This window comes from Idiotropiscis lumnitzeri, chromosome 1, assembly GCF_059441095.1.
Source record: "Idiotropiscis lumnitzeri isolate Australia: NSW breed Sydney's pygmy pipehorse chromosome 1, RoL_Ilum_1.0, whole genome shotgun sequence".
Lineage (NCBI taxonomy): Eukaryota > Metazoa > Chordata > Actinopteri > Syngnathiformes > Syngnathidae > Idiotropiscis > Idiotropiscis lumnitzeri.
Window position 1 is genome coordinate 11,372,388 of NC_142391.1, and position 21,401 is coordinate 11,393,788.

General features: G+C 42.6%; 1 protein-coding gene across 1 annotated transcript; it reads right to left on the reverse strand.

Moving 5' to 3' along the window:
- Window positions 1-19,605, reverse strand: LOC148343174 (gamma-aminobutyric acid receptor subunit rho-1-like). Its single transcript, XM_088316508.1, has 10 exons — window positions 19,128-19,605; window positions 13,750-13,800; window positions 13,232-13,338; window positions 12,473-12,540; window positions 11,822-12,045; window positions 10,679-10,761; window positions 9,062-9,202; window positions 8,470-8,622; window positions 6,794-6,990; window positions 1-1,556 (listed from the first exon to the last, which is right to left on the reverse strand). The coding sequence occupies exons 1-10, from the start codon at window positions 19,235-19,237 to the stop codon at window positions 1,254-1,256; spliced, it is 1,437 nt and encodes a 478-aa protein (XP_088172634.1). The 5' UTR covers window positions 19,238-19,605; the 3' UTR covers window positions 1-1,253.
- Between the last annotated feature and the right edge of the window lie 1,796 nt (window positions 19,606-21,401).

Here is a 21,401-nt window from a genome sequence, read left to right on the forward strand (position 1 = left end):
GTCAATTTCCGTGGAAAAATACGGAAGCACCAAAAACGATCACCCGCAGTTTGTACTGTGCAGCCTGCAGCCAACTCGAGACCAAACTAGTAACTGAATCAGAATGATTGTACATTTTATGAACTGTAAATTTGATCAATATTGTAATCGGCTGATCCCACTGATGTATGATCGGTATCAGAATCAGCGGTATAAAATCCTTCTCGGAACACCCAGGATTATGATAGCTCACCAAATTTCCGGAGCTGGGCAATTTTTATGAATAAGTTGTGTCCGGAACAGCACAGAGATTACCATTGGGGGATGGGGGGGCTGATCGGCAAAAAAGGGTCATGTGCCCAGCTCTGCAAATTTCAGAAATTTCCTCTTGATCTGTGGAACTGATGTTATTTTTGAAGTAGGGGGAGCCCTACATTTCAGAGGGCAGGACTCCAAAATACTACATTTTCAACATAATACACATTTACTGAAGCTTGAAATAAGATGCGTTATTCGTTAAAAGAATGATGAATGCGGCAGGCAGTGATGAACAGGTCCTTGTTCCTCTTTTCATGACAAACTCACTAATTATCAAACTTTGATGTTAAGCTCCGCCCATGGCGTAGGATAGCTTGTTTTATGTGTGGGTTTTGGGTTACATCTCTTGCTCCAGTTATTTAGCATTTTTTCTATTGTCATTCTTGTGCCTCACACGCCAGGCATGACTGAGTGAGTTTCAGGCTGTCATGCTGCGGATCTCTAAAATATTCACCAGTAAACACGAATCGGGGGAGGGGGGGGATGCAGGCATGTTGAGGCCCCCCAAAAGGCGATTCATTTGTCTGTGAAATAACCAAACGCATTGCCTGGTGCGTGGGTCCTAATAGAACTTCGGAGCAAATGTGACGCAAAACCCCAAAACATTAAATACTCATAATATATAATAAGAGACATATTTGTGCGGTCTGTTCATCCCTCGAGGACTGAAAAAGTGCTGCTTTCGCCTGTCATAGCAGGCGGTACATCAAGAGACAGCAAACGTCTTTCCTTTCCGAACGCCACAGCGGCATGACAGCACACACACACACGCACGCACATACACTTTTGGAGCGGAACCAGTGCAAGTCACCAGTTGTAAGAGGCTGCTGTTGAGAAGGCGGTGGTCCTCATTCCAAGTGGCGTTCCCACGTCCATGTCCTCCACGTGCCACGCGTCCGTCAGTTCTTCTCAGCTCGACGAACCACGTTGCACGTTGTTCCTCTCGTGCGTGCACATTATGAGTAGATGGACCAGTAGATGATGTTGAAGAGGATGTAAGCTCCGGGAAAGACCACGCGCGAGTATTTGTCTATGGCGTGTGTGTCGATCCATATGTTCACGTAGCCCCTGGAGGGCTTCACCTGGCCCGTGAGTTGCGGATCGTTCAGGGCCACCTGAGCCAGAATCCGATCCTGGCGCCCGCCGTTCTCCGGCAGGCTGTAGTTCCCCGTGGTGTTCATGTCCATGGCGCCGTATCCGGTGATCTGGGGGTCGATCATCATGTCGTCCGGGTTGCCGATGCCGCACGTGCATGGCAGCTAGGCAAGCATATGTTAAAAAAAAAAATAATAATAAGAATCTATTATTAGTTTGTCCATCTTCTTTCATGACCTATAAATAAATGGTGATATTTATTGAGTGAGGTTTGTGCTGGAAATGTTTCTGCGGGTTACGTGGGTGATTTTGGCTGGATGTAATATTGTAATATGGGGGAGCTCCAGGCCTGCATTGATTGGCCATGGCGCTAAGAGAGGCTTATACTGATGCAATTTAGAAAATAGTCACTGCAAATTAACATCATATATTATTCATTCTCGCATGTTCCAGTTTAGAATTCCCTTCGCGTTGCTTATTGGCTGTTTTATTTAACTGGTAGTCTCGACTTTAATTAGTTTTAAAACTATAGCAAATAATGTAAAGTGGATTATTTCTTATGGCTGACTCAAACTGTTGCCATCAACAAACATTTATTTAAGCGGCATTGGAATACGCTGTCCCTCATAACGAGAAGGCACACTCGATTAATTAATGATCATTGGATCATTTTATAATTATGGCATAAAGTTCTGATGTAGATATCAGTGTCACTATAAATTGAAGGCTGTGTTAGTGCAGGGTAATGATAGACTACGACGTGTTCCGAATTCCGTACAAGTTCCGGTTATGTCGGCACTGTAGGAATGGAGCTGGGGAGTTCCATTTGTGTTTCTTTGGTGATTGTCACATTTCGCCGCTCTAGCTTATTTAGTGCCACCAGCGAGGAGGCAATTGCTAAAGGTGCCAACAATTGGCGGAAACTCACTTCCAATATAATTACATGCAAATTAATTATTACTATTAACTTTTAATTTCAAGTTATTTGGAAAGAAAAGTAAATAGAAATTAATATACTCAATTAATTAAGTGAACAGGGTCGCCTGCACACCAAGTCATTAACCATTTGACCATCACAGCTGGCTATCTCACAAGGGTCTAGGTTTAGAGTTTAGGTTTAAGGTTAGGTTGTAGGGTTAGGGTTAAAGTGAGGGTGTGAGATAGAGTTAGGGTTCGGGTTAGGGTTAGGGTTTAGGGTAAGGGTAAGGGTAGGGTTAGGGTTAGGATTAGGGTATAGGTTAAGGGTAGGGTTAGGGTTAGGATTAGGGTATAGGTTAAGGGTAGGGTTAGGGTTAGGGATAGGGGTAGGGTTTAGGGTTAGAGTAAAGGGTAAAGGTAGGGTTAGGGATAGGGTTAGGATTAGGGTGAGGGTTTAGGGTTAGGGTTAGGGTTTAGGGTAAGGGTTAGGGTTAGGGAGTAGGGTTAGGGTTAGTGTTAGGGTTAGGGTAAGGGTAGGGTAAGTTTAGGGATAGGGTTGGGGTTAGGGTTTAGGTTAGGGTTAGGGAAAGGGTAAGGGTAGGGTTAGGGATTAGTGTTTAAGGTTAGGGTGAGGTGTTAGGGTTAGGGGTTAAGGTTAGGGTTAGGGGTGAGGGTAAGGGTTAGGGTTAGGGTTAGGGTTAGTGTTAGGGTTAGGGTTTAGGTTAGGGTTAGGGTAAGGGTAGGGCAGGGTTAGGGATAGGGTTGGGGTTAGGGTTTAGGTTAGGGTTAGGGAAAGGGTAAGGGTAGGGTTAGGGATCGGGCTAGGGGTTATGGTTAGGGTTTAGGTTAGGGTTAGGGTAAGGGCATGGTAAGGGTTAGGGATAGGGTCAGGGTTTAGGTTAGGGTTAGGGAAAGGGAAAGGGTAAGGGTAGGGTTAGGGATAGGGCTAGGGGTTAGGGTTTAGGGAAAGGGTAAGGTTAGGGTTAAGGTTAGGGGTTAGGGTTAGGGATTATGGTTTAAGGTTAGGGTTAGGTGTTAGGGTTACGTGTTAAAGTTAGGGGTTAGGGATAGGGCTAGGGGTTAGGGTTAGGGTTTAGGTTAGGGTTAGGGAAAGGGTAAGGGTCAGGTTAGGGTTAGGGATAGGGCTAGAGGTTCGGGTAAGGGTATGGTAAGGGTTAGGGTTAGGGTTTAGGTTAGGGTTAGGGTAAGGGAAAGGGTAAGGGCAGGGTTCGGGTTAGGGATAGGGCTAGGGGTTAGGGTTTAGGGAAAGGGTAAGGTTAGGGGTTAAGGTTAGGGTTAGGGTAAGGGCATGGTAAGGGTTAGGGATAGGGTTAGTGTTAGGGTTAGGGTTTAGGTTAGGGTTAGGGTAAGGGTAGGGCAGGGTTAGGGATAGGTTTGGGGTTAGGGTTTAGGTTAGGGTTAGGGAAAGGGTAAGGGTAGGGTGAGGGATCGGGCTAGGGGTTATGGTTAGGGTTTAGGTTAGGGTTAGGGTAAGGGAAAGGGTAAGGGCGGGGTTCGGGTTAGGGATAGGGCTAGGGGTTAGGGTTTAGGGAAAGGGTAAGGTTAGGGGTTAAGGTTAGGGTTAGGGTAAGGGCATGGTAAGGGTTAGGGATAGGGTTAGTGTTAGGGTTAGTGTTTAGGTTAGGGTTAGGGTAAGGGTAGGGCAGGGTTAGGGGTTAAGGTTAGGGTTAGGGTAAGGGCATGGTAAGGGTTAGGGATAGGGTTAGTGTTAGGGTTAGTGTTTAGGTTAGGGTTAGGGTAAGGGTAGGGCAGGGTTAGGGATAGGTTTGGGGTTAGGGTTTAGGTTAGGGTTAGGGAAAGGGTAAGGGTAGGGTTAGGGATCGGGCTAGGGGTTATGGTTAGGGTTTAGGTTAGGGTTAGGGTAAGGGCATGGTAAGGGTTAGGGATAGGGTCAGGGTTTAGGTTAGGGTTAGGGAAAGGGAAAGGGTAAGGGTAGGGATAGGGCTAGGGGTTAGGGTTTAGGGAAAGGGTAAGGTTAGGGTTAAGGTTAGGGGTTAGGGTTAGGGATTATGGTTTAAGGTTAGGGTTAGGTGTTAGGGTTACGGGTTAAAGTTAGGGGTTAGGGCTAGGGCTAGGGGTTAGGGTTAGGGTTTAGGTTAGGGTTAGGGAAAGGGTAAGGGTCAGGTTAGGGTTAGGGATAGGGCTAGAGGTTAGGGTAAGGGTATGGTAAGGGTTAGGGTTAGGGTTTAGGTTAGGGTAAGGGAAAGGGTAAGGGCAGGGTTCGGGTTAGGGATAGGGCTAGGGGTTAGGGTTTAGGGAAAGGGTAAGGTTAGGGGTTAAGGTTAGGGTTAGGGTAAGGGCATGGTAAGGGTTAGGGATAGGGTTAGGGTTTAGGTTAGGGTTAGGGAAACGGAAAGGGTAAAGGTAGGGTTAGGGTTAGGGTTAGGGATAGGGTTAGGGGTTTGGGTTTAGGGAAAGGGTAAGGTTAAGGTTAGTGTTAGGGAAAGGGTAAGGGTCGGGTTAGGGTTAGGGCTAGGGGTTAGGGTTTAGGGAAAAGGTAAGGTTAGGGTTAGGGTTAGGGGTTAAGGTTAGGGTTAGGGGTTAGGGTTAGAGTAAGGGTAGGGTAAGGGTTAGGGATAGGGTTGGGGTTAGGGTTAGGGAAAGGGTAAGGGTAAGAGTAGGGTTAGGGTTTAGGTTAGGGTTAGGGTAAGGGCATGGTAAGGGTTAGGGATAGGGTCAGGGTTTAGGTTAGGTTTAGGGAAAGGGTAAGGGTAGGGTTAGGGTTAGGGTTAGGGATAGGGCTAGGGGTTAGGGTTTAGGGAAAGGGTAAGGTTAGGGTTAAGGTTAGGGGTTAGGGTTAGGGTTAGGGATTATGGTTTAAGGTTAGGGTTAGGTGTTAGGGTTAGGGGTTAAAGTTAGGGGTAAGGGGTTAGGGATAGGGCTAGGGGTTAGCCTAGTTGCTTCATATTTATACATTTATGATGGTGTTCATTGTATTTGAGTATTAAATGTTTTAACGACAAAGTAACAAAATTTGAAATTAAATGTTTTGTGTTCAAATATTTCAAATTTATGGGTAAAATAAACATGCAACTATTTTATCTAATATTAAACTAATAAGTTGAAACAACAGTGACAGCCTCATTTGTTGTCAAGTGGAAAATGAGTAAAATCTAAGGCTGTTATGTTTCTGTTCCTCCTTAAACTTATTTCCAATACCATATTTTCTCCTGTTATTTTTGTGGGGTTTTCTCAAAGACCAACATTTAATTCAAAAGCAAAACTGAATGCACCACATTGCCACTGACTGATGCAAGGCATGAAACTTCTTGGTGAACGGCCAAACTACTAAATATTGAAGTAAAAATAGAAAAATGTTGCTCGATCATTGAAAAATCTCATGAAATTTTTCTCTGGATGAATGTATCTCCTTCAAGGTGAGTTTACAATAAGGACAACAAACCCTGAACATGGAACAACGAACATAGATTAACGTGAACACACATGAAAACAAATGAGCATGCGTTTATTGTAGCAGCTAAACAGTCGTGGCTTGGTTGCCACGCCAGTAGAAATATCAAAATATGGAATTTAAATCATTTCATTTTTTTTTTATTACAAGGTAAACCTTTTTGCATTTGTCTTTTGCATTTGGGAAATGAAAAAAAATATGAATATCCATGTGATGAAGTTGCACCAATAATTGGCCTTGACCCTGAGAGAAGCTTAAAATGATGCAATCTTAAAAAATAGATTATATTATGAATTATTACCCGTACAGATTTAGAGCTGCCTTTTAATATGATGTATGCAACCATCCATCCAATGCTTTTTTTTTCTTTTTTTTTTAATGATGCCTGTCTTCGTTGTGCTCACGGATGGATTTAGATTTCTCCCGTTGATTAGCACAATGCATTGCGCTATCCCAAGCCATCGTCACTCCAGTAAGTCGTTTGAGAAGTCAAAAGTTACTTTTAAAAAAATCCCAGCAACAGCTAATAAATATTTTATGATGGTAACTGAGCCTGGAGTGGATGATTATGTAAAATGTACATTATAGTATATTAATCTTTCTTGCCTGTGGCAGTTTAGAACATTTCGACCTGTAATATGAGTTTTAGTTTGAATTTTCACCAGTCAGAGAGGCTATTTAAGATTTGAATTGGCTTCATCCAACCATCCGTTTCACATTTACATTTTCTCTTTTTGGTCTCAGACTTTTGCACTTGGTAGAATAGTAAAACTTCCTCCAGGCAATAATCACATTTTTGACAGTAGGCATTCTGCATCGGGGAAAAAGCTATATTGATTCCAAAAGTGAAACAATTTCGTTCTCATTGGCTTTTAATAAATCACCCCTTGGAAACACCGTTGTTCGTCGAATGTTTTAATCTTCCCTTAGGTAATTTGTTTGCTCAAGTGTAATGTAGCAAATAATTATTGCAGGAGACAATGTGCAAGCGCATTTTTCAACATCTCGCAGGTTAAATGTCCCATTAACAATTCCAACAGCAACACTCACTCTCTCTCTGAGCTTCCTCTCTTTCCTCTCCTGCACGGTGGACAAATAGTTGACTGCTGCGTACTCTATCACCGACAGGAAGACAAAGACAAAGCTGACCCACAGGTAAATATCCACCGCCTTGATGTAGGACACCCGCGGCATGGAGGCGTTGACCCCGGTGATGATGGTGGACATGGTGAGCACAGTGGTGATGCCTGCCATGAGAAACACACACGTGCGCACACAAATAAATATTTCATATTGAATATTCCCATGTTAAATCAGACACGAAAATAGAAAGCAATACTGAACGGCGCGAGACGCGATTATTTGCGCGGTCGTGCTGCACAGCAAGGTCAGACAGGACAAGTAAGCATGTAGGACACAGTCTGCCTGCAGCTGTCCTCCGTGGTGCGCCTCAGGGTTTAGATTGTCACATTAGGAAATAAACAGCTTTTTATTTGTGAGGCTGGTGGAGAAAAACATGCATTAAAAAGCTACACAAAGAGAGTTTTTATTCACGATGCACAAAAATAGGAAGTGCAATAAAAGTTGATTCATTGATTGTGAAGTATTTGACTCGTTACTGATCATGTCTTGAAGTAATTGAGACAACATGGAGCGCAGCACTTGGCAGCAATCCTGTTGATTGAGTCTCAACTAGTTTTCTGTCTAAAGAAAATGGGCATGATGAGAGCTCTGGGAACTTCCTCCACTATTCCTCTGGGCAGTATTGTTCTGCTTAATAGGACGGTGCCATGGCAACAGCAGTCCAGATTATTTATATTCTACCATCTCATTAAAAATAATAGTGTGTAGTCTAAAGTCAAATAACCCAAAGGTCAAATTTGGCCTAAATTCCCCCGCCCAAAAAAAGGGATTTAGAACTGCATTAACACTTGACCATTAAAAAAAAATGAAATGCTGCTGTTAATCTTCACTTCATGAATCACCACAAGTCAAGCATACCTAATGTTAATATTAAGAATGGACCCAATCATGAGGGATCACATCCTTGGATAATCAGATTACAAGGTGGATATTAGGTTTGCTATCAGCAGGTTGTGATATCGTATAATGCGGTGGTCCCCAACCTTTTTTCACCGTGGTCTGGTTTATCCAAGTCCCTAGCTTTTGCAGACCACTAACGGGGTAGGTTCTCACACCATATAGTGAAAAGCGGGCTTCGTATGTGGTCGTACACTTTTTGCTAGCTTATGGGTTTGATATTAGCATAACGCGACCGAGACAATTAGCATTAGGACATACGTCAAGAATACGATGAAACGGTGAGAAGTCGGGAACTTTTCAACCTAAAATATTTTTCAGCCTCGAATAATAAATAAATCGGAATTATTGCAAGGTTGTTTTTTTGTTTTTTTTTCCCAAAATGGCCTGCGGAGCGTTTAATGCACCGTATTTACCAGTGCCAACGTCCGCTTGAGGAGATCATCTCGTGTCAATTTGTACGGGAATTCAATCACTATTTGTCGTTGCAGTTTCTCTTACACTGTCAATGTGTTTATTAAATCTGGATGAGCTGATGCACAATTCCAGGAAGACTTCTTTTTTCGAGCGAATCAAGGAGCCCTGTAGGCGGGGTTTTCTTTGAAAGTCTTCCATTGTGAACATTAAAGCCGCATTACTCCAAAACCAGGAAGAGTCCCTGGAGTAAACTGGAAGGTGGGGCCTACCTAGCGGGACTCTGGCAGGTACGGCCCTGCGGTCGATCCAGAAGGACACCCAAGACAACATGACCATGAGCGTAGCGGGGAAGTACGTCTGCAGCAGGAAGAAGAAGATGTGGCGCCGCAGGGTGAAGTGGATGTACAAGCGGTTGTACCAGCCTGGGAAGGACAAATATACACACATTCGCACGCGCTGTGTACAAGCAGTTGATAGGACATGAAACCACTTCAAGGAAAGGTTCATGCTATTTCTGGCAAGGGAAGATAGCGCTCAAAATCCTTTTAACACTTCAGAGGCTCTTGTGAGCGGGGAAATGATGGGCGCTTGGAAAACTGCTGCAGGGCCTTCAAAGCGCCGCACAAGTTGTTCGAAGTCATTTGATTCATTCGATGTCAGTGTGAAATTTAAATAGTTGCGCAGATGACGGGGTGGGCTGTGCAAGGAGAACAGTTTTTCATCGAGCCGTAATTTGCTTTTCGGAGCTTCTCCCACACTGATCCCCAGTGTGGGAGAGGATCCGAAAGCTAAACGGGTTGAATTGGAATTCACATGTGGACGCTCACATTTGGCTTGAATACACAGGAAGGAGGAGATTACCTGTGCTGCTGTAGAAAGCCAGCTTGGTGGTGGTGTGAAATTTCTGGATGAGGAACTGGGAAAGGGATATTCTGTCGTCCGTGTTCAGGGATTCGTTGCCTTTCTTCCAGTAAAGCATCAGGTCGTCGTCCGTGTACGCGTCTGTGGGAAGCAACAAGCCAAACCATGACAATAGCCGCCCCCGCCCTGAAACTACTTGAAATGGTTCAAAGACGGCTTTTCAAAAGCCATAACTCCACAACCGCCATGATTATGATTCTCAACAGTAGAGCATAGCAGGCATTCATTTCAACTTTTCAATCAGAGTACTATATTTGTACACAGTTTTTGAGCTGTATCAAACGTGTAGTAAGTATATCGCAATGCATTTCAAATGAAGACGCAGTTTAAAACAAAGAAGTGTACTGTAAATGAGCAGGCCTTAAACGTTAACACGTCAACATTGTGGAGTGAACACGGGAACGCTAATTGTCTTGAAACATACGGGTTTATCTTAAATACCGCAAAGGTGATTCGTTTTCCAGCACATGGCAAGGCTCGTAAACACAGACATCTTTGCACAGAGGTGATTAGAGTAGGGCTGTACCAAACAATTATTTTAATAATCAACTGATCTGTCGGTTGGTTGGTTGGTTAATCAATGAACCGGACAAATAAATAAATAAATAAATAAATAAATAAATAAATATTCAAAAAGGGACATTAATTCAAAATGAATGGCAGAAAATGTAAATTAGTTACGATACAGTTACTGGTTTAGTCCGCAACGTGCCAGAAAATGCGCAAAAAAATGTTGATCACTGTTTTTCAAAGTAAAAGCAGATGTTTCATTTTGACGCAACACCAAGATAATCAGTTAATCAATCAATTTCAAATTCAACTAGTCTCAAGTCTAAACGGTGAATCAATTCTCAAAAATGATGATCAATTAATTTGATAATCGGTGAAGGAGGGATGAGTTTGTTTACCCAATCTGGATGGAACACCCAACAACTAATTAAATTAATTGAAGGAAAAGCCCCTCTTTAAGGAAATAGAGTACAGGGGGTCCTCGATTTATAATCAATTTCTGTTTCTACCAGGGTGAAGTCATTTGAATTTGAATGTAAAATGGAAATGGAGCACCACAAACCTACAGCAGTAGTGAAGTCATAATTACAGTACATATTTTTATGAGATACACATGTAGATCATCGCTATCAAACGAATGAAAAACAGTAAGAAAAGCAAAGCACGAACTGAGCCTGCTTTGTTGTCCCACGCATATTCACGTGCTGCTGTGATTTCATTGCACGCACGCAGCGTTGGTAACCTTCAAAATGTTGCATGTCGAGGCTTTTAAAACAAAAAGCTCCTGCATATTTCTAAGGTATTATAATTGCGTTTTAAATAATTTGTAATTGTACAAATGGGTCAGACTGCGTTAACTGAGATTAAAACACCAACGCCGTTTTCATTTTGGTCCAAATATATATTATCCGCTATATCTGGCGGTATCAGATGCCGCGGAACACGAGATAAAAAGGAGGTGGGTGTTTTTTTTCTCTTTTCATGTGGGCATAGCTCTTGGGAGAACTCTTGTCAAGATATGAAAGATGCAATGATGAATCCACTCACAGCTTTCGATCTCCAGAGAGCACGTTTGAGTATCCAGAGGGAAGCGGCTGAGGTCCATGTTGCACATGGCGGTGACCGTGACCCTAATTTATGACGCACACAAAAAAAAAAAAAGGAATAGATTGAACTGTAATCTTGCAGTGGTCTTTTTTTCCTTTGGTGAGCTGCGTTCCACAAAGAACACAACGGCTGTTATTATGCCTTCCGAGAATGTGCTTTGAATAATTTCATATTGTCCTGTGGTGAGCTAAACAATATCACATTTGTCTTGTACACTGATTACAGTTATTATTTATTGTACCATGACAGATCCCAGGTGCCCTTCTCTTGCAGGAGCAACCTTTAAGTTTTGTTTATATGCTGTACCCTGCATTGCCGATTCAATTTCATCCCCACTGCGTTTCAGGGAACAGCGCTTCTTTGTTGACCATTCTTTCACTTTCATACAAAAACCACCCATGAATAATTCAAGTTCTTTGTCGAGGAAATTGCAAACATGACAGAGAGATACAATTGTTCCCTTCAAATGTAAAATTTGAGGAAAGCACTTCCCCATTTGAACTAACGTTCGCACAATACAGTATATATAATCCTTAAAGATGCACTCCGTAGGATTTTGCCCCAAAATAAATATTTCACACGTATCAGATTAACACTTCAGCTCTTCAAAATGAGGATTCATGCAAGCCTGAAAAATAATTTTCAGACCGGATCCGGATTTGAATTTCCCGCGCTATTTCTGCGGATGTGATGTCATGCTCGTTCTCGTCGTCATCTCACAGAGTCGTGACCAAAATGTATCATTTCGTCATAATGGCTTCTACATCTGCTCAGAGACCACGGTCGAGGACGCCTAAGACGCCCACAGTGTCTCGGAGGAAGGCAAAAACAAAGCAAAACCATGACAAATGCACACAAAGAAAGGGTTGTGTAATTTCATTGTACGGCCACAGGTGGCAGTAGCGATAAACTCAACAGCCTGCGGAGTGCAGCTTTAACGGATTCATTAGACAACCAACAGAATGTTTCTAATAAAGTAGCCAATAATCTTCAATAAACCACAAATAAAACAATGAATATCCAATGAGTGTACACCAAGACAACAACAAAAAAAATCTACAAATCTACGTCTCCTGTGTTTACCTGAGGCTGTACAGGACGTTGCCATCAGGATAAACTCTCAGCATGACATTGTCGGTGGTGGTGTCATGGATGAAAGAGCGTTTAGAGTGCACGAAGAACATGTCCGGGACCCAAATCTTCTTCACCAGGCGACTGTCAAAGGTCATGCTCTGGTTGTTCGTGCTGGGGAATGACAGCCTCTCGTCCTTCCAGTAGTGACGCAAATACAGAGTCATGGTGAAGTCCTATGGGGGGGGGGGGGAAACACGCTTTATTACCCCTGCATATCTAATGAGGCCCAATATGGGAGATTTAATAGAATAACATAATGATGATAATTTTTTAGAGACATTTTGTGAGGTTTAATAATTTTGTAATATGCGATGAATAATAAAATCTGTTATTGCCCTCTCCTTATAGTGGTGGAGGGATATGTGTGACCCAATGGTCATAGGAACTAAGTTGCTTGAGGCCTGTCACTAGGAGGAGACCCGGGCACGACCCGGGATGTCTCCTGGCTGCCCCGGGAACGCCTTGGGATTCCTCCAAAAGAGCTGGACGAAGTGGCTGGGGAGAGAGTTCAGACTTTCCTGCTAAAGCTGGTCCCCCGTGACCCGAGCTGGATAAGTGGAAGAAAATGGGATGAATGAATGCTAGTGTTTATTTGCTCACCATATCCACTTCGGAGATGGTGTCCAAACTTTCCACTTGGACATCTACTCCGACTGGAATGGGGGGACCTGAAATACGGAAGAGTATCATACCAGTGATACTGAGTTTACACAGAATGCTTTTATTGTCATCTTTCTTCAGTAGTCACTCATAAAAACATATTTAGTGTAAACATTCAACCCCGCAAATCAGTCTGGCTGGGATTCTAGAATCCATGTGACCTATTTCAGCTTTGCGACTCCACAGCGTCATCCTGCGATAAGTGCGCGAACACAATTAGGTCGCAATAATGGATCAAAGTTGATGCAGCGGCGGGATGAAATCCAGCTTGTGCTTGCACTTTCATAGGACGTGCGGTTCAAGTGTGATGCGGGAAAATATTTGTTTGGTGATGTGAGTCACGGTTTCTCTCATTCGGCATCAATGAATGAGGCAGTTTATGTTTAGTCCACACAGTTCAAAACAGGGTTTGACTACAGAGAGCTGCATTAAAAATATGATTAATTATATGATACGGGGAACATGGGATTTATGTTTTATTTCATTCAGCAATTTTTCATATTCCCCTTCCACTGTACAGAGTGAGTGCTCAAAGACACGCGATCTAAAGAGCTCAGTTATGGTTGTCATAGCACAACTCGCTTTGATAACCAAAGACTGAACAATTTGCCTCGAATAAGTGAGAGCACAGCACTCATATGGCTGCAAGCAACACATTTGTTTTGTGCCCAACCCAAACACAAAAGTCTCTTGGCTGACCTCCAAACGCCGGTCTCATCGTGAAATCGTGGTCATCTATTCTGAGAAGCTGCTCCGATTTAGTCATCAGAGATTTTGTCATGTCAGGGCTTCTCTTGTAGATTGGGCTGTGGAAATAAACACAATTTAAGTGGACATGGGCCATTTGACTACTTTGTGCTTGCTATTACTTTTAATGTGATGGGATCATCTCCAAATGATCTTCCATCCCGGTGTAATGAGCAGAATAAAGTTCTGCCATACTGGAAGTCTGCATGGATGTAGTGTCACTTCAAATAGCTGACACTTGTATAAAGACGAAACACGTAAGCGCCTATGCTGGATGCAGCCAAGTCGGGCTTTCGATTTTAACAAGTCACTGATCAACTCCACACAATCGATACAATTGTCAGTTGATCAAATAATTATACCTATTGCTGTGGAATTGAATCCGATTCCAGAGTTTACCAGTTCGCACTGTCAAAAAGAACAAGTGAAGAAGAAAAAAAATCAAAAATAAATAAAGTGAATTAACTGACCTTCCCTTTTTGTGACCTGAACCGCCATCCATTCTCGTTTCTCTTCGGAACCTGATTGTTGACATAAAATAAATAATATATTAGTGTAGATGTGGTTAAGCAAGTCTGGCTCAGAGTCAAAAGAATTGTTAATGTTTCAACACACGTTGCAAATATGAATGAATGAGGACAAGTGCTCTGGGAAATTCATAGATGTATGATAGTTGAAGCGGGCCGCAATGATGAACTTTTGCTTGCCTCACAGTTCTGAGGTTTTAAATAAAAAATGTTCCCTTCTTGTGTGGATTCTATACATTCTGCCTGTTCTTGCGTGGGTTTTCTTCAGTACTACGGCTTCCTCCCACAGTCCAAAAACGCACGATAGGTTCATTGAACACTACAAATGAAATGGTTGTCTGTGTCTTGCAGTTAGTTGGTGATCACCTCTCAATCAGTCAGCTGGGATTGGTGGCAGCTCAATCGCAACCATGGACAAGCTCGAGAAAATGACATACCCAAATGTCGCATTTACAATGGATAACAAAATTTTAAAAAGTTTACACACCCCTGTTCAAACGTTGGCTAAATAATTTGTTTTTTTGAACATTATTTATGGCATAGAATCAAACAACTCAAATGATTCAAAAAATATTTTCAAACGAGGAAGTAAAAATAAACGAACGTGCAGAAACTTATTACTGGGATGTGATTCTCCTCAGAATTAGCCAATCACATTGAAACTCATGTTAAATTACACACCTGCTGCCATTTAAAGTGCTGCTAATGAACCGCAAATAGTTCAGATTCCGATGCTCTTGTTGACTTATCCTGATTTTTTATTTTTTTTTGCAGAGGTCTAAAGGTTTTGTACTAACGCTGACTGTTATTTTTAACTGTTCTTAGTTGCCTCCACTGACAACTGAAGTTGTCATGGTGTTGTATTGTTGATACGAATTTTTTTTTTTTTTAAACATAATGGAGCTTCTGGACTGATTGCCAAACAGTTCAACCTTTGTTTCATTGGACAATGACAAAATCCCCAAAATGTGGGAAAATGCCTCATGGTCAGTATTGTATTGTGGTGGTCACATCATGCTGGAACTTGGGGCCATCACCAAGGTGGAGAAAGTTATTGTATAAACAGATGAAATTGATTTATATTCGTCGACACCACACATGCGCTCGGCGTAAAAACTGGCACACCTTGATTTGAGTGCCGAGGCAGGTTTAGTTTGCCATGTTTGGGAATTTGGCAGACTTTAATTTGGCATTTTCTTTTACACGTCCCTGAAAATTTGGTGACAGACTAGACTTTAGACCAATGTGACAGGCAGGCAGACAGATTCTCCGCTCCGCCGATACAGAATGTGCGGGTCATGTAATTGTAGGCCATTAATAAATATTACAACAGCTTGCAATTAACCCTCCGAATCATGCAGAAATCAATTCACTGAACGCATCATTATTATCATCACCTCGGCGAGGCTATGGGGGCGGGTATGGGGGTGGAGTCACAAACGATCAGAATGCAAACTGATCTCCACACAGTGGTGATCTGTGACTGCTCTGGCCAACTTGACATCGTCCACTCTAACTTTGTTCACTCCCACGACGGTGGGAACGCCCCTATCCAACAACCCTCGTCTATGAAAATAGAAAAAGAAAGACAACTCCACCAATGCACACAGTTCGACTGCACTTTGCGTTAGACGCACAAAACTACGGCCCTTTATGTTAGTGCAAAAATTTCTGGCTTTTGCTGTGAAGCAAATCAAATTTACGAGAGCGGCTGTTAATCAGAAGTACCATAAATGGTGGGAGGTGTGCACTGACCTAGAATTTGAAAGTAATTCTAAACATATTTTAGTCACAAGGGTGTGCAGACTTGTGCAGCCACAGTATTTCAGTGATTTTTACTACCCTTCTGGAGAAGATAAAAAAAAATCAAAAATCTGTTGAGTTTACAGTTTATAGGTCACATTAGTGGGGAAAAAACGTTTGAAATAATTTGGCATTTTTATATCACAAAAGACATTGAAATGGGGTGTGTAGACTTTTTTTTTATAAGCACTCTACTCATTCACCTCAAACAAGACAAACAAGAGCACATATTTTCTACCATTCTCTCGACTCTTAAGAGCTAATCACACACTTCAATCCCAGCATCAATCGCACATGGGCCAAAAGGGCATCATCTCCTCATGGCTTCCAAGTTGAGTGAAGGCCTCCCTTCTCTGATGTCACTATTCCAGAGGCGTGCCTCCAGTACGTTCATGGCTTAGCCGGCTTTCGTCAGACCACATGCGGCACGAGAGCGCAAGAGAAAAGATGAATTCCAAACCCTCTAAAATGGATTAATGGAGTAGAGCATGTTGTGACAGACAGAGACAAATCCCTCTGACAAGCACAGACGAACATAAAGACGACGGCACAGAAGCAAAGAAAGAAAATCATGGGTGCTGGCTGCACCGATGGCTGATGGGTGCTACTCGTCTGCTTGCATCCAGCAGCTGGTTCCTAATCCTCTTGGCAGAAATGACGCGCCAATCCCCTCTCGGACTGTCATCGGAACACAGCCGACTGGCCGTCTGCACTCCGCTTTACCTCGCGGCACTTTCCCCTGTGTGCTGCGGCCACGGGGGAGCCCCAATTACAGGCCGACTCAATCAATCTAGAAGAGCCCCCATGTTGTCAATTTGAATCGCACAAGTGAAAGTCAAGGGCGATTAATCAAAGTAGCATGAAACACACCCACAGCACACAGCAGCAGCATGTTTGTGTAATTTCGCACTTCTGGGAGGAGGCGTTAGGCGATGAGAAATCAGAGATGATTCCCAGGTTGGAGAGGATTGTGTTTGCTGCACAGAATGAAAAAGTAAAAGTGGAACTAGCTCTGAAAGATTTTTTAAAATCCAACCAATATTTTCAGGAGAAGTAAGTCGTAAATCTTGTGCAACTTCAGTTTAGGGAGCAACTGAAGGTTACACCCCACAAGTATTTTTTTTTTAGATTACATTTTGTGGACTTGAACTACTTGACAGAAGGATACCGGTGGTAGCAAAAAAGTGCGACGCTGTCCATCGAAGACTTATTGTAGTGACAAATGCTTTACGCGTGTAAAATGGCAAATCAAGATTGGCGCATAATTACAGAGGGAGATTGTAACTCCATTTACTTGTCGATCATATAAAATGGCCGCACCGAAAATGAATCGAAATGTCATTAACTCATTTTCTGTTCATTAGATGTGTTTGGGGCGGCGCGGTGGCCGACTGGTGAGCACGATGGCCTCTCGCAGTACAGCGGTGCAGGATTCCACTCCAGTCTTCCGGTGAGGAGTTTGCATGTTCACTCCAGATTGTCCCTACGTGTTATTGTGATTGTGAATGGTTGTCTACGTGTAGCCTGTGATTGGCTGACAACCAGCTCAGGGTGTACCCCGCCTACTGCCTGAAGGTAGTTGGGGTAGGTTCCAACACGCCTGCAACCTTCGTGAGGAGAAGCGGATCAGATAATGGATGGATGGGTTTATGTTTTTGGTCAAGTGTGCAGTGGACCCTCGCATACCACCTGCGCATTTGCCGAAATTACATTCGATATTTTTAATATGTTTATTAATATTTATTTTTTGGGGGCGTTCTGTTTTTTTTTTCTTCCCCACTTTTTCATGGATTATTTGATTATGGTTATTTGAAGAATTCTGTCATTTGTTACTTATTTATTTGCTGTTGACCAGTGTAATGGCTAAAGCAACAATAAATCCACACCAATGAGAACAAAAGTAAAACAGAACGTACGCAGCAAAGTCAGCTTTTCTTAGTCTTTACGTAAAGAGAGCTCCCCCACTCACAGGCACATGCAGTAATCTCATAGTTCAGCACGCCATCGTGGTTAAGAGCGGGTTAAAACATGACTTAAAACATTGTCGTTCCAGTTAATAAAGGCTCCATTTTCCCCTCAAAAATGAGAATTATATCCGATATGATTTTAAATTTCAAATAAACTAAGAGTTGACCAGCTGACTGAAACAGAGAAAAAACAAAACGCATGACTCCAGATTTGAGAAGAAAAATGACACAGACGCCTGCAGGGATTACTGCTTTCAATCACGTTTGCGTCCATGACTGCGCTCCTCATTCTACTCGACAACCTCCAATCATCCGTGAGATGATTAGCGACAAAATGGTGCACACTCGCATGTCGCAGCCCAAATGACCTGAGGCTCGTTCATTCCGCCTGATGATGCTTAGCTGTTTAATGTCTCCACTGATCTCTGAAACAACATCTGGACAAATGATAGTGTATCTAAAGGCAACGGGATTATATGATATGATGGGCTTTGCTCTCGATAAACTTGTGACTTTTATCAACCTCAAAAGAAACCAATCAGAAGTTCATTGCGGAACGATGGAATTTTGTGTTTTTTTTTTCCACCACCAAAACAGTCCTATTTATTCACAGTGACTCTTTTAATTTCTGATTAGACTGCCAATGGTTTTTTAATGAAGTCATAAATTAATTTTGAAAATGAATCCTCAGTCTATATGCCCGGGCGAAAACAAGTGTCTCAATCAAACTGATGGATATATAATTAAAGTTGGCAACGATTCAATGAATGTGTTTGTCTTTTTCCTGTGCGGAGACATTTGTGCCTTGTCCTCACAGGGCCATAAAAAAATTGATGAAAAAATATAATGCGATAATCAAACAAATGCTTTTCATAATAAATGTCGAGCATTTGTTGTTTTTTAAGAAACACTTCCTCTTATATTTTTATGAGCACAGTTTCATAGTTTCGCCAGCTCTGGTTAGCTTTCGCTAGCTACTCTAATTAATTAATCAGGACGTATTCTCAGTGGCGTGCTATTGGCTGCTGACCAGTCCAGGATGTAACCCGCCTCTTGCCTCGGATGAGATAAGCTCCAGCTACCCCACGACCTTAATGAGGACACACAGTGAAGAAAATGGATGGATGGATTGATTGATTCCGGAGTCACTTTTGGGGAAATATACATCACAAGGAAATGTTGGTTTTGCAAGATTTAACAGTCAAAACGCTGAGTAAAGCATTAAAGCAAATGGTCCAACTTCTAATTGCATAAATGATCAGGGAATAAAATCCGGGTGAGTAAACGTTATCTAGCATGCCTGCAGTCATTGTGGGACAAAACAACTCGTCAGTGGTTCATAAATAGATCTCGGGATTTAGGTCTCCCTTGCCCTCCAATCTGCTCCGAAAAAAAAAAAAGAAAATCCCAAACGGATGGGGCGAAATAGCACACAGGTGACACAGGAAACGCCGGCCCACATCCTGTCAATCCGAACTCCTTTTCACGCACACACCGCAAAAGCCACTGAAGCAACAAGCGTGCGTGTTCATTGCTTTGCCACGTTTGTACCTGCTTTGTTTAAAGGTCTCCAGCTTGTGACCCCGCGACCGAGCCATCTTCCCGCCGGCACCCGCCAGGCAGGCGCAGATGAAGAACACAAGCACAGTATCCACCCGCATGGCTCACATTCCCTGGAGGACGGACCGCTCTCTGTCCCGTCAGTCAGAACGTGCTCCTCTCTTGGGCTCCAACTACTTCCTCAGGCATTCCCTCAGCCAGTGTCTGAGCTCCTACGTTGAAAAAAAAAAAAGCAGCAAGCAAAGCAAAGTAAAGCTACACTGGTTTATTCTACAGCCCGGGTGGAAAACATCCTACGTCCTCCGGTGCTTAATCTCCACAGTGGGAAAAGCAATTTTGACTAAACCCATAAATCCTTGAGCGTCAGATGGTGCAGATTTGATCCCTGCAGCGAGCGGCGGATGTGCCTGCCTCTCTGCTGCACTCACTGATGTGTGCTCTCTACTCGACTTTGCACCGCCCAGAAGCAACAATTCCCTCAATGATGCAGTGTGCTCATTTGTAAGGGCATCGCTTTGGAGCTGCAGACTCACGGAGGCTGGCATGGTGGAGGTGGAGGAAGGCGTGGTGGAGGGTTGGCCTGAGTTGCATGTGAAAGGCTATTTAACTCCTTGTGAGCCTATCATGTCAAAAATCCATCCATCTGTCCTCAATGCCACTTATATCCCCACTATTGTCACGGGAGAGCTGAAGCCTCTCCCAGCTGACTATGGGAGAGAGGTTGAGTACACCCTAGACTGGTCATCAGCCAACATTCAAACAAAAGGACAATTAAGAGTCTTCAATTAACCTAATAAACATGAAGATGAAATACAAACTTGACACCGGAAGGCATCAGATTCAAACCCACAAAGTCAGAAATGAGGCGGATATGGTCACCACTCCACCACCATGCTGCTCCATCACAAAAATATTGTGCCAGAAAAACGACAATGCAGCTCGGCGCCATATATGTTTGTTGCATGTGAGTTATTTTCATTGCACAAAGGTCAAAGTCAAAGTAACAGCAGGCGAAGAATAGAGTCGCCAGAATAAAATCATAATGCTGTGAGATAAAGTTGTAATATTACAAATCATAGATAATTAATTTGCACTTTTGGCTAATGTTCTCATATAGAAATTAATAAATATGGCCCCTATGAGAAAATAGTCATAGTGTAATAAGATGACAAATGTTTTAATTTGATGACAGAAAGTTGTAGAGTTGAGCGGCACGGTAGACAATGTTCTCAGAGGTCATGGGTTCGATTCCGGCTCCGGCCTTCCTGTGTGGAGTTTGCATGTTCTCCCTGTGCCTGCGTGGGTTTCCTCCGGGTACTCAGCTTTCCTCCCACATTCCAAAAACATGCATGGCAGGTTGATTGGACACTCTAAATTGCCCCTAGGTATGTGTGTGAGCGCGGATGGTTGTTCGTCTCTGTGTGCCCTGCGATTGGCTGGCAACCAGTTCAGGGTGTACCCCGCCTACTGCCCGATGATAGCTGGGATAGGCCCCAGCATCCCCCATGACGCTTGTGAGGACAAGCGGTACAGATAATGGAGGGATGGAAGTTGTAGGGTTACAAGAAAAGAAAAGTGGTAATGTGACGAGGCAATGTCAAAACTTGTCAATTTGTTTTTTTGTAGAAAACTAATGTTACAAGAATAAGTCATAATATCACAAGAAGAAAGACAAAAGGTAAAAAGTATTAATGCCTTTCACCCTAAGTCACCTGGGATAAAAGGTTCCAAGTGTTAATTTTTTTGTGCCAAAGACAACATTATGAGATAAAGTCATAAATCCACAAAATGAAAGTTTTTTTCACTAATTGTACATTTTTTAGGAGAAAGTTGTAATCCAGTACAATTGCAATATTATTGAAAAATAGTAATATTATGATGATAAAGTTGTTATTTGTTCTCATATGTTCTTGAGATGTTTTATTGCATTTGAATACATTACACAGAGTATTAAAAGTTTGTTTCTTTTCGTTTAAAGGCTCATGCTGACACATTCGAATGATGACCTAACAGCATTGTCTGAGTCAATATCAACCCCAAGGTACCTTTAAGACTAATTAATAATGAGATAAATTTTAGCATTTCATAATCACATGTCATTCATTTTGCGTAGAAGTCTGTTTACAGTTCAACGAATACATATAATTTCACATTTCTGAAAGTGTTTTGTATCAATGGGTCAATGATCTTTCTTTTTAAAAATTAGAGTTGATCCCCCCCCATGTCACTTTAGGGGCTCCGTAGCATTGTCTTTTGCTTGATTTA

Coding starts and splice junctions, on each gene's coding strand:
- LOC148343174 (XM_088316508.1), bottom strand. CDS start 19,237: ATGCGGGTGGATACTGTGCTTGTGTTCTTCATCTGCGCCTGCCTGGCG. Junction 13,339..13,749: donor TCAGGTCACAAAAAGGGAAG/GTCAGTTAATTC, acceptor TTATTTCCACAG/CCCAATCTACAAGAGAAGCC. Junction 12,046..12,472: donor CCATCTCCGAAGTGGATATG/GTGAGCAAATAA, acceptor CCCCCCCCATAG/GACTTCACCATGACTCTGTA.